This window comes from Dipodomys ordii, unplaced genomic scaffold (genome assembly GCF_000151885.1).
Source record: "Dipodomys ordii isolate 6190 unplaced genomic scaffold, Dord_2.0 Scaffold62, whole genome shotgun sequence".
In the NCBI taxonomy this organism is placed as follows: Eukaryota; Metazoa; Chordata; class Mammalia; order Rodentia; family Heteromyidae; genus Dipodomys; species Dipodomys ordii.
The window spans coordinates 201,367-214,926 of NW_012267278.1; the positions used below are offsets into that span (position 1 = coordinate 201,367).

At 39.7% G+C, this 13,560-nt stretch overlaps 1 protein-coding gene across 1 annotated transcript in view; it reads right to left on the reverse strand.

Annotated features, from left to right (window-relative positions):
- The window catches only part of Slc16a10 (solute carrier family 16 (aromatic amino acid transporter), member 10), a 102,734-nt gene that overhangs the window by 6,563 nt on the left and 82,611 nt on the right, over window positions 1-13,560 (reverse strand). Inside the window, 1 exon segment of the mRNA XM_013022345.1 lies at window positions 5,885-6,028. Within this exon segment, the coding sequence (XP_012877799.1) occupies window positions 5,885-6,028 (144 nt within the window).

The following is a 13,560-nucleotide window of genomic DNA, read 5'->3' on the forward strand; positions in this document are numbered from 1 at the left end:
TTTTCTTTTTGCTTATGTGGTGCTGAGGAATCGAACCCAGGGTCTCAGGCATGCAAGGCAAGCGCTCTACCACTGAGCCACCTTCCCAGCCCCCATATTTGACTTCTCAAAATGTCTCCAGGCTGGAAAAAACATACCTGCTTCTGATGAATAACTACTATTCCTTCTATGGAGGGAGACTTGGGCCACAAAGATTGCCTGCCAAGGTTGATCAAACTGACCATATAGGAGGTTCAGTGCTTCCTCATCATTTCCCAAAGTAAATATTGATTCATACATCAAATATTGATCTGTAAATACTGGGACCAGGTTGAAAGATGAATACATCAGCATTACATGCAATCTTTTTTTCTTCCCTTAAACATAGCAGCTCTACTTACATTTACATAAGGGATTCAGAGCTCCCCCACCCCAACCCCAGTTCTCTTCTAGACTCTGATATTAACATTTAATAAAATGATTACAGTCTAGCTACTCATATTTCTTTTCCTTTTTAAAAACTATTCAAGGGAATATTTTTTGTCATAATATGATAGGCTCTTGGAGAATTAGTCTTTTTAGAGTTAGTTCATGCTCTTAAGTGCAAGAACATTTTTTGCTAAAACTCTACATATTTCTGTCATAAAAAGAGCATTCTTGGAGAAATGTTCAGTTCAAGTTTTGTTCAGGGATCTAAATATCACATGAGAGGAGCATGAATAAGCAGAAGACATTTTTGGAGGCAGACACACAATTAGACGGTTAGTTTCAAGGGTTGCTGTTAATAGGTTTATTCAATGTAAAGCTTCAGCACTTTTAGAACCTGTTGCTAGGCACCCAAGGCAGTAAGCAGCTGGCAGCAAAGTCCCGCCAGTCCCTCTGAAACTAAACAGAAATGTTCAGGTCACACAGTTGGGTAGCTGGCTCCTGAGACACAGGTTATGGTCCTTTGGAAGTGTTTCACAGGGAGATTGTCCAACTTTCCCTAAGCACATATGTATATGGTTTCTACCTACTGGAGGAGTTGGCACTTGGCACGTTTAACAATTGGGGAATTGTTAAAAATTTGGACACTATTTCAAAACAGTTTGTAAAGTCTAGGCCCCCCAATCCCAAGGTATAGATTTAGGAAAAATGTAAAATATTAAAATGGAATGAGACAAAATTGGGCAACATGGAGCTGCTCTACTTAAACTGAACAAGGAAGTTTACATAGAAAGGTGGTATAAAAGTCAGTATTCTTAGGCCCAGTAAGGTGCCTCTTAGGAGGCAAAGATCAAAAGGATTGTGGTTCAAAGAGAGGCAAGAGTTAGTGAGATCACCATCTCAACAAGATGAGTATGTAGGCATGAGTCTGTGGTATATAACTAGGAGCATCTTAGTCCAGGCAAACCCAAGCAAAAATGAGAGGCCCTATCTAAAAAATTATTAGAGCAAAAATGGCTGGGAGTGAGGGCTCTGAGTGGTAGTGTGCATACTTAGCAAGTTACAAAGCCCTGAATTCAAGCCTCAATGCTGCAAGAGAACAAAAGCAAAAACAAAATAAGAAAGTTTTTTCAGTTTTCCTAAATACAAATTTAACTCATAAACACATTTTTAAAAACTTCCAACTAGCTGGGCACCAGTGGCTCATGCCTGTAAGCCTAGCTACTCAGGAGGCTGAGATCTGAGGATCAAAGCCAGCCCAGGCAGAAAAGTCCCTGGGAGACTCTTATTGGCAATTAACCACTCAAAAACTGGATGTGGTGCTATGGCTCAAGTGGTAGAGTGCTAGCTTTGAGCTGAATAGCTCAGGGACAGCACCCAGGCCCAGAGTTCAAACCACATGACTGACAAAAAAAAGAGGGGGCCTGGAATCTATTGGGGCTAGGAAGGTGGCTCAGTGAGAGATTGCTTGCCTCAAAGGCATGAGGCCCTGGGTTTGATTCCTCAGCACCACATAAACAGAAAAGGACAGAAGTGGCTTAAGTGGTAGTGTGCTAGCCTTGAGCTGAAGAGCTGAGGGACAGCACCCAGGCCCAGAGTTCAAGCCCCACAACCAACAACAAAACAAAACAAAAAAACTTCAAATAGAGAATTGTGCACACTAACACATTCTCCAACAAAGGCCCACTATACTCACAACTGACCCCTCCTAGCTTTCTAATCTTCTTTCCTGCCACTCTTTCTATCTTAGTTCCCGGTACATTCAGGCCTGTCCTGTCCTAGCCCTGCTCAAGGACTTCAGGGACCACATTTATTCTGTTTATCATCTAACCTTGGTCTGGGTGATATGTAGAGCCAAAAGGCGCTCACAACTTTTAGAAAGTCTGTAATACAACAAATGTCCATTAGAGGGTTCCCTTAACACTTGAGAACTACCCTAATATAGTCAGCTAAATGCTGGGGATACCTACAATGAGGTATTCATAAAGTGAAGACTGATCCTCATATAATAAATACATTTTTTAAAATAATGCACAAATGTCCAAGGCCTTGGATTCAATCCTAGCATAACAAATTTCCTCCTAGCTATGTGCCAACCTCCTTCTACTGCTTACTGGGCCTACATACACATAGATATCCATAGTGAGATCGCCTCTCTGTTCCTCATTGTTCAAAGCTGAAAATAGAAATAAGGATAAAACTTTGCTCTAAGGGCTTGGGCAATAACTAATGAGACAAAATCTGGAAAGCACTTACTTTAGGATCTGGCATATGAAAATGCTCAATAAATAATAGCCATTACCCGTGCTACTTAATGGAAGTTATTTGTCCAGAACATGTATCTTTTCCAATCATTTTCCTGTCACCTCTTTTTTTAAAATGTCTTTTTCAAAGCACTGTTCAATTATGACTACTTATGCTTCAGTCAGAAACCCCAAGTTTCCCTTTTGGCTCTCTTTTCCTTTCTTTTCCATAGCCAATCTTTTGGAATGAGATATTTCCATTATTCAACTAATCTTAATCCATCTTCTTGCCACTACACTGAAACTCCTCTCTGTGAGGCACTGGTGCTTCTCTTTGGCTAAATCCTGTAAAGCCTCTCTAGTCATTAGCTACTGATAGCCTGACCTCTCTTGCCCCTAGAAGTACTCAGGGCCTGTACAGAGCACTGAAAGAGAGCTGGCCACTCTGAGACTCTTTGCTGCATCCTTCCCTTACTCCATCCAGCTGATGAATGTGAAAGTCCCACAGGTTTCTTATCCAGACCCAGATCTATTCATGAGCTTCAAACTCCACTTTCTCACAGGCACCACACACTTAACATGGCAAAAATTAACTCATCAAACTATCCAGATTTAGTGAGTTACTGATCTCACAAAATACTCAAACCATCTACTCTTCTTACTCAAGCCACAGATCTCAGATTAAGTGGTTTCATTCATGAGTGATTTACAGTAATTCAATCTCTCTATCTGTAGTTTACTCCATTTGATCTATGTCTCTGCCCTTGCTTTCCAGCTGAGGCTCTTAAACAGTCTCCAACCAGTCTCTGGTCTCTGGGCCTCCACTCTTGTTTATTTTAATAATAGCTTTGCGGGGGGAGGGGGTTATCAGTCATAGAGCTTGAACTGAGGACCTGGGTGCTGTCCCTGAGCTATTTTGCTCAAGGCTAGTGCTCTATCACTTAGAGCCACAGTGCTATTTCTGGGTTTCTAGTTAAATGGAAGTAAGAGTCTCATGGCCTTTCCTACCTGGGCTGGCTTTGAGCAGGGATCCTCAGATCTCAGCCTCCTGAGCAGCTAGGATTACAGGTGTGAGCAACCAGCACCCAGCCAAAATAATTGCTTTTTAAGGGGGCTGGGAAGGTGGCTCAGTGGTAGAGCGCTTGCCTTGCATACCTGAGGCCCTGGGTTCAATTCCTCAGCACCACATAAGCAAAAAAAAAAAAAAAAAGCCAGAAGTGGCGCTGGGCTCAAGTGGTAGAGAGCTAGCCTTGAGCTGAACAGCTGAGGGACAGTGCCCAGGCCCAGAGTTCAAGCCCAATGACTGGACCCCCCCCCAAAAAAATTGCTTTTTAAAAAATTCAATATCCTAGTACTCATACATTTTAAGTGTACTATTTAGTGGTTTTTAGTATATTTACAAAGTTGTACAACCATCACTAGTTTAAGAACATTTTCATTAGCCCCAAAGAGACTCTATACATACTGGAAATTACCCTTCCCTTCTTTCCCCCAGCCTTGTCTCCCCACCCCCCAACAACCTGTCTTCTGGACATTTTACATAAAAAGGATTATCAACATGTATCTTTTTGTCACCATCTGAATTCTTTTCTTTTTCTTTTTTTTGGGGGGTCTGGTCGCGGAGCCTGAACTCTGGGCCTGGGCGCTGTCCTTCAGCTCTTCAACTCAAGGCTAGTGCTCTACCACTTGAGCCACAGAGCCACTTATGGCTTTTTTTTCTTTTTGCTTATGTGGTGCTGGGGAATGGAATCCAGGGCCTCATGCATGCAAGGCAAGTGCTCTACCACTGAGCCACCTTCCCAGACCCACCATCTGAATTCTTGCCCCATCTTCTACTCCATTCTGTCCCTCACAGTTACTACACTGATCATTACAAAATAAAACTCACATTAGTCCCTTGCTTAAAAATCCTTCTATGGCTCCTCGCAGAATAAAGTTCACTCTCTTTTATGCACATAAAAGCTCCTCCCAACCTAGCCATTTCTCTGTCTGAACCATCTACTACTCTATCCAATTCAAACATTCAGTTTCTCAGACAATCACATGCCATATCTTTGCACATGTAGATTCTTCTACTTGGAAGTCCATCCCTCCATCCATCCATCTATCCATACATACATACATACATTCATCCATCCATACATTCATCCATATTTACCTAACTACTCTTATATGTGTGTTTGTATGCCTCTGTGTGTGTGTGTGCACGCACACACTCACATGTGCTCACACATGGTGTTGGAGTCAAACCCACAGCCTTGTGCAGGCTAGTCAAATACTCTGTTACTGAGCTATATCCTGAGCTCTGTTTTTTGTTGTTGTTGTTTTGTTTTGTTTTTTGTTTTTTGCTGGTCATGGGGCCTGTACTCTGGGTCTGGGCGCTGTCCCTCAGCTCTTCAGCTCAAGGCTAGTGCTCTACCACTGGAGCCACAGCGCCACTTCCGGCTTTTTCTGTTTATGTGGTGCTGAGGAATCGAACCCAGGGCCTCATGCTTGCAAGGCATGCACTCTACCGCTGAGCTACCTTCCCAGCCCCTATCCTGAGCTCTGTAACAACTATTTCCCTCTTAATATTACTCTGTCCTTCACTAGTAACTCAGATTTTCCCAGGGCATGAGCATGAGTATGCTAGATTGGCATAATGTACTGCAATACTTTACTTCAACACTGCTTTATATATCTTCCCAGGAGATCTTTAGCTACTCACTGAGGATCACAGTTTCCTTTAACTCTGCAGCATTTTGCACAATGTCTGGCAAACTACCTGTTGACTGAGTGTCAATAATGATCTTGGAATTAATGTTTGTTTACACACACTACATAACACCCAGCAGGCAAATTTACAGTAAGGTAACTCAAAAATCTCTGTCTCTCTGCCCCTTTCTCTGTCCTTCTGTCCCTATGTCCCTTTTCTCTCCCTCTTTCTCTCTGTTACACACACTCACACATACACACACACACACACACACATACACACACACACACATTTCCCAAGATGTTACCAAAGGCACCAGATTTCATGTGACTCTAAGAACTATGCCCAAAACAAAGACTTCTTCTTAGAAAAAGTAATGAGCAAAAACATCTTGGTTTGGTGGAGTTCCCTAACAAAACAAAGAAGATGGTTGGTTCTTAGTGCCTTATGTTAAAAACTTAAGCTGATAACTAACTAACTGCCTAGGAAAGAAGTCAAGCATAGAAGTACATTGTTAGGCAAGGAAAGTGTGAGGGAGTACCTGTAGATAAACCTTCTTCACACCAGGCACGTAATCTGCAATGCGGCCAAAGAGAAGCCGTCCAACTCCTGAAGTGATGCCAATGCACATGAGAACCACCTCCTTATTCTTTTCATCTTGAAATCTTTCATTCACATGTTTCATCTGTCCACCAAAGAAAAAGGAGCCACATTAAATATAATCAGAAAACTTACAAGTTTGAAGCTTTGACTTCAAAGTGTTTAGTTCTCTACAATATTATGGATGCCTACCCTTCCAAATTAGAATATTTGTAACAGCTGTTCTGTAATAAATTTTTAGGAGACCATATGAGGGAAAACTAACATGATTTAGCTTTCATAAAAATAAATGAGTTCTTACAAGCATTTTTTTTCAGTAAATGGTTACCAAAATATACTTTACAAGCTAACATTCGGCCATACACCAAAGAAAGATGATATTTTTGGATACACCACAGACCTGAGTTCTCTAAAAGTTACCAAGGAGCCAGCAAATTGTGTGCTCCCTTAAAGACAGTTGAAAGGTCACTTCTGAAGTTTTATCTCTTCTAGGGGATCTGAACCAAGCTGACACCTCTGAAATAAGTCACAGCAGAGCATCCAGGATGAAAGCATAAGCTTCCCTAGTTGCCTACTCACACAACGCTAGAACAGGAGCAGTTTCACATACTGGTTAAAAGATTTAAGCCTCTGGAAAATCAGACTGCTTACGTACAAGCAGTCTATCAACTCTGTGACTTTGGGTGAGTTCCTGACCTGTAGAATTTGAATCTCCTCATGGACAAAATGGAAAAAGCGAAAGTGTCTATTTTAGAAGTGGTTGTGAGGATCAAGAAAAATGTCTACGGGAGGCTGGGAAGGGATGTGAAGGGTAAACAAAGGAGGAGGCTGTAATGCTTGGTAAGAAATGTATGCATTATCCTGCCCGTGTAATTGTAACCCCTCTGTACAGTATGTTCACAAATAAAATAAAATAAAAAAAAGAAAAATGTCTACATAAATAACTTAGGAGGTGGGGATATAGTCAAGTGGCAGAGTGTTTACTAGTATGTATTTAATCTTCAGCATTTTTCTAAATAATAAATGTTATAAAATTATAAATTTGAAAATCACTGTAGAAATTAAAATAATACTTTTATAATTATTATTTAGAAGAGTGCCCCCACACAGCTGAATGACCAGTCTTTCATTTTAGCCTTCCTTTTAAAAGAGGACCTTTTGGAATCATTCGTTCTGGAAGTGGAGGTAAGAGAGAGAAGGAAAAAATAATTTTTCCTTCCACTTACAGTCTTCTTAGAACATAGACTATAATGACCCTAAGCATCATTTGACTTTCCTGTGATGACCCTGGCATTGCTTGTCTCTCATATCAAACACTAATTTAGGTTTTCCATTGCTCACCAAGCTCAATGGCCCACATGGACTCTCTAGATGACAGATTCTTACTTACGATACTTCTATTTAGCTTTGTTTTTTTTGAGACAGGGTCTTGCTATGTGGCTAGCACTAGCCTTGAACTCACCATCCAACTGCCTCAGCCTCTTAAGTACTGGGATTACAATAAGCATGTACCATACCGGGCCTCACTTGTTTTCATTTTTTTTTTCTTTCCTGCTTTCACTTTGAAGTCTATTAGTGTATGCTACCATCTCATTTCTGTCTTCCTTTTCAAAACTGGTAACCATTCTTTTTTCATACTGGTACAGAAAAATCCTTGTAAATGCAGCTTTAATCATATCAGTCTCTTCCTTAATGGTAGCCTACTGCCTACATTTTAGACTCTATTTGGCATTCAAAACTCTCTATAATCTGTTACTAATCTATCTTTGTACTTCACTACAGAATTTTCAAGAGTTGAAAATTCAAATGTTTACAGGACTCTGGGAAATAATATGTAGAAGTAAAACATTCACTGGAAAGAAAAAAACATACACCAGTTGAGTATTACTATTAATCTTGCCAATTCTACTGCCTAGGCCCCTTGTACTAAAAAAAAAAAAAGTCAGAAGTCTGGATTTTGCTTGAAAATATTGGCACCTAACTTCAATTTGGAACACTGTGTGATCTAGCCCTACAAAAGCCAAATAAAACATATCTGTAAAACTTCATTAGCCCAGCTTTGATCTCAGCCCTAATCCCATCTGGTCCAGTAGGACAGGTTTATTCCTAGTATTGCTTAAACATGCTAATATGTTCTTACTGCTCTACACTTCTGCTGCCTTTTCTGCCCTCTTCTTTTTTAACTTCTTGCTATTGCCTTAAGTTATCATTGGCACCTTTAGTATTACATGTTCCTACCCAGCCTTACTAGCTTCTTACTGCACATTCTCTTAAGTAAGTTCTTCCATGTAAAAGTAGACATTACTCATCTGCTTGTTTCCAAGCCAACTCAGAGTCAATAAAGCCCTGTGCTGAATTCACCATCCCTCACTTTCCACCTTCCAGTTAATACTACTTATAAGTGGCCCATCAACCCTGGGTAGAAACCCAGCAACCATCCAGATTACTCCAGCTTCTTAAAATCCGTTAGTCACCACCAAATCTCAATGATTTTACCTGGTGAAATTTTTACACCTACTTCCTTTAGCCCATGTGCACCAGGGTATTTTAGTTCACTATAAGAATCTTCTTGCTTGTTTTTAATTTTTGTCGGTTGTGGGGCTTGAACTCTGGGCCTGGGCGCTGTCCCTTAGCTTTTCAGCTCAAGGCTAGAGCCCTACCACTTGAGCCACAGTGCCACTTCTGGTTTTCTGAGTGGTTTATTGGAGAGAAGAATCTCACAGACTTTCCCGCCCAGGCTGGTTCTGAACCGCAATCCTCAGATCTCAGCCTCCTGAGTAGCTAGGATTACAGGCATGAGCCACTGATGCCTGGCTATAAGAATCTTCTAACAATTTCTTACTTAAGCCCCAGGTATCTCCCTTTAATGTATGTTCCCAAAATCACTAGTTGGTTTCAAAGTCTCTTCTTACTATCTTCATTTGGTTCATAAACCTTCAGTTTACACTTAAACTCCTGTCTGACAAAGCCTCTGCTTTGTGCTCTCATCTCACCATCACTTGCCTTTGTAAGCACACCAGGCTCACTGGGTGCCAACTGAGCATTGAAATGTGCCTAGTCCAAACTGAGATGTGTTACAAATACAAAACACACAGAAGAATTAGAAGTGGGGTAAAACATACATAAGAGCCCAACAATTGAATATTGATTCCCTGTTATTCTTCAGCTATGTAGTTAGGTGAACTATGTTCTCAAAACTAATTTCACTTATTTCTTTTTACTTATTTACATGGCTTATTTACATGCATTCTTTTCTCCCCTCCTTTTTTTCTTCCTTCTTCTGAATCATGTTTCTTAAAGAAATTCATTTGCAGCTACAAAAATAAAAAAGATAAAGGTGACCTAATTTTTTTTTTTTAGTTGACAGATAAGGAGATCTGTTCTGGAGTAAATGACCTGATCTAAGGCAAGTATAACATTATTATGATTACTTGAAACATTGGATTTGGACTATAATTTATCAATCCATTAAAGGAAGCACCAAAGGGATTTTTCTCTTTATCTCTGTATCTATCTTCCACACCCTACCCCCAGCTCAGGATCAAACCCACAGCCTCCCACGTGAAAAGTAAGTGCTATACCACTAAGCTACATCTCCAGATCCTATTCTAACTTTTAAAGAGACATTCTTTAGTATTTACAAGAGAGACTAAATTGCTATTCTTTTGATTAATCTAAGTACGCTTCTCTGCCAAGTTGCTATTTCTTCTTCCTCTCCTCCTCCTCCTTCTTCCTCTTCTATTTCTTCCTCTTCCTCCTTTCTTCTTTTTCTACTTCCTCTTTTCTTTCTTCTCCTTCTTTCTTGAAGGCTTGAAGTTAGGTCCTTGGACTTTTGCTTAGCTTATCTGCTCAAGGGTAGCACTCTATCATTTGAGCCTCAGCTCCACTTCTGACTTTTTGGTGGTTAATTGGGGACTTAAAGTCCCTTGAATTTGTCCACCTGGACTGGCTCCAAACTTTGATCTTCAGATGTCAGCTTCCTGAGTAGGTAGGATTACAGGTGTGAGCCACTAGTACCTGGCTGCTCTTAAGTGTTTTTTTTTTTTTCTCATCTCCTATTCTACTTTGAAATCTTTAAAAGAAATAATAAGGCAAATATCTGAGATCATTTGAAAGAGGGTAAATTACTAAGTTCAAATTATGCTTATGTGTATATTTAGCTCTTCAACTATAAAGGACACTAATCCAATTTCATTATTGTTGTCACTTAAAGGAAGAACTTCAACTTCCAATACTCCCTCTCTATCCATCACTAAAACTCTGCAAATTAAAAGTTTCTTGGGTCAACAAGTGAGGATATCTGAGGGATAGAGAAGCCAACTTTGCAGATGCTGAACCTGTGATACTTGAGGTCCTTCTTGACGGAGGCAGCCAACAGTACTCAGGAAGTCTGGTGGGCTCCACTGGTGATCTGGATCTCCCATGGCTGCTGCAGTATGTTGCATAAGTTTTTGCCCATTTCCTCACCCTCTGGAAGCCACTATGCCCTTTGCTTAGCAAAAAGTGCAACTTTGGGCAAAACTGGATTCAGATAGATATGAAAATGTTAAACAGATATTCACATTTAACCTTATTTTTTAAACCAATGCAAAGCATGAATTTCACTACCTATTCAGGAGATATTATCATATTTAAATCAGTGGTTTAAATTTAACTTTATTGAAAACAAAGGCTAGAGTGTGTGCTTGATATCCAGGAGGCACTGTTTAATCTTCAGCATAAATAGATAAAATTAATTTCATCTTAAAAGTATTTGTTTGAATGCACAAGGACAAGAAAACCAATGTCTTTTATTTATAGTCTCAAACATGTTTAATCCAGGGCTGTACACCTCTGGGAATTAACAAAGTTGTTGACTGACATCTTAACTACCATTTGCATCTCAAATACGTTTCCATCTTCCAAGAACTGACCAAATAACTGCCATTTTTTAGATTGTGTGAAACATTTTATTGGTTTGTTATCCAAACAGATAGCCAATATATGTTCATTCTTGATCAATAGCTTAAAGAAGGAAAAGCAACCCAGCCCAGTTTCCCCTTCCTCTAACCATCTCCAATTCAACTAACGGATGGTGCACACCTCCATAGATGAGATGTTTCTGATCATCCAAGTGAAGGTTAAGTTCCTCTCCCCTCACTAGAGCCCAGAGGTGGATCCCATTTGGGAAAAGTCAGGTGCAACGGCTATGGTAGCAAACATCTCACTGAAATGGCCTCTCTGCTAACTTCTCTCCTTTCCAGTATTGTTCCCTAGTGCAAGACATTTGGGGACATCAGATAAGGTAATTTCACTGAGAATCCATTAGCAGAGTAATCAAGTTCTGAGAGACAAGAATCAACTGTGAAGGAGTTTAAATGAGTAGCCATAGCACATCCCAGTGGCACAATGAAAACCAACGGTGGCACACATCTGTAAACAAAAACGCCATGGACTTAAAAGTCCCAATAATTCCCCGATATACTTTTGTCTAAGACTGTGTTTTTTAGACATGACACCATGGGCACTTAAGGATATGAGTGCGTTTTGCTTAAGATCATTTATATAATATTTATATAATTTATTAAATAAGGAACATGATTATACATCAGTGTGTATAAGTTAGACTCTGTCTTTGGGGGAGTAGTAGTTAAAGAAGAACAAATGGAATCTTAAAAGGAACTTGATTTCTGAGATGAACAACAAAAACAACAAAAATTCCACAATTTTAACCATTCACTGTTGTAGTTAACTATACTCTTTAAAAGATAAGATTTTGATGACACACTATGTTTTTATTTTTTTACTTTTATTTTTGCCAGTCCTGGGGCTTGAACTCAAAGGCCTGGGTACTGACCCTGAGCCTGTTTGTGCTCAAGGCTAGCACTCTACCACTTGAGCCACAGCACTAGTTCTGGCTTTTTTTTTTTTTTTTGGAGTCTCATTGACTTTCCTGCCAGGCTGGCTCCAAAACATGAACCTCAGATCTCAGCCTCCTGAGTAGCTAGGATTACAGGCATGAGCCACTGGCACCCGGGTCATACACATCATTTTTCCTAGTTTGTAATTTTTTTTGAGGGGAGGAGCAGGCGGAAGGGTGGAGTGACAGCATTGGGGCTTGAATTTAGGCCTGAAGCTTTTAGTTAGCTTTTTTGCTGAAGGCTGGCACTCAACCACTTGAGTCACACTTCCATGTTTTTTACTGGTTAATTGGAAATAATAGCTGGTTTTGAATCTATATCCTCAGATCCCAGCCTCCTGAGTAGCTAGAAGTACAGGCTTGAGCCATAGGTAGCCAGCATTGTGATTTTGATTTCTTGGTTATCCATCTTCTGCCTTTCCCTCCTGAAATACACATCGCCAGACTGCAAAGAGCGGGAATGACAGATAGGCATACACACTCATTTTCTTCTTGAGGATAATAAATTCTTTGTGGGGGAGAGGGCTTGTATGGAATTCAAGCCAATTCCTTCAACTTCCTATTTTCCGGTAAGATTACTACTGCTCACATCTCTTCACATCAGATTAGCAATGTGAGCCTCTGGCTTCCCATCTGGAGTCCTTTCTAACAATATATCCATCCATTCTAGGTTATTCTAGAAGAACATTATGCTTCAAGTTCAAAGAAAAGAGTGTGGCCCCTTTAAAAAAAACAGAAGTCTGTTTGAAAGGGAGAAGAAAGCCTGCTAGAGTAGTTAATGGATAATCTCAGAATTTGTTGCAAATCAAAACTTTACACTACCCTTTGACTTCAAAGTTGGATTAACAGGAATCTGAATGGAATGTGCTTGGTTTGTTTTTTCCTTCTTTTTAAAAGCTCCAGCTCCACTTTTGCTTTAAAAAATAAGGAAATAAATAAATTAAACAATGAGATATTCCTTAGAAACTACTATATGCCATTAGCTCATCAAGTGAGTTGACTAAAGGTGGGAGAAAATTCATTTCAGAAATTTAGATGCATAAAATAGAACTTTTAAGTCCAAAATACTGACATAAGACTTTATAGTATTTCAGATAGTCACAGATTAAATTAACCTCAAAATTTAACTTCGGTTTGTTAAGTCTGATAAACTATATCTTGCAACATCTCCAAGACATGCTAGAGGAGGAAAAAAAAATTTGTCTGCAAACATTGTTTAGGACTAACACCTCAAAAAACATGAAGACTGTTTTTTCTTGTGACTAAACTTGTCTGTAAGTACCCACTGCTGCCTTAGTAGCTGACCAGGTAGAGAGTAGACCTTTGGCCTAATAGGGATCTGGGAGGCATGGGTGGCTGGTTCTGTTTGTTTTATGAACAGCTAATCATTCCATTTCATTAGAATGGGTTTCCAAGGTGTTGGTTGATAATGACACATGGAGTTATTAAGACATTAAATAGAATTATAAAGTTTATAGAATGAAGGTTATTTAACAGCCACCAAGGAGTAGATAAAGAGCTGAGAAGGAAGAGTTAGCTGATAGTTTGAAAAACCCTAATCTAATTTTAAAAACATTCTCTCTAACCAAAAAAAAAAAAAAAATGAAGAGACTTGCTGTTTTTCCCTTTCGGTTTAAAATACTTCTCTGTAGATACACACACACACACACACTTCTCTGTAGATACACACACACACACACACACACACACACACACAC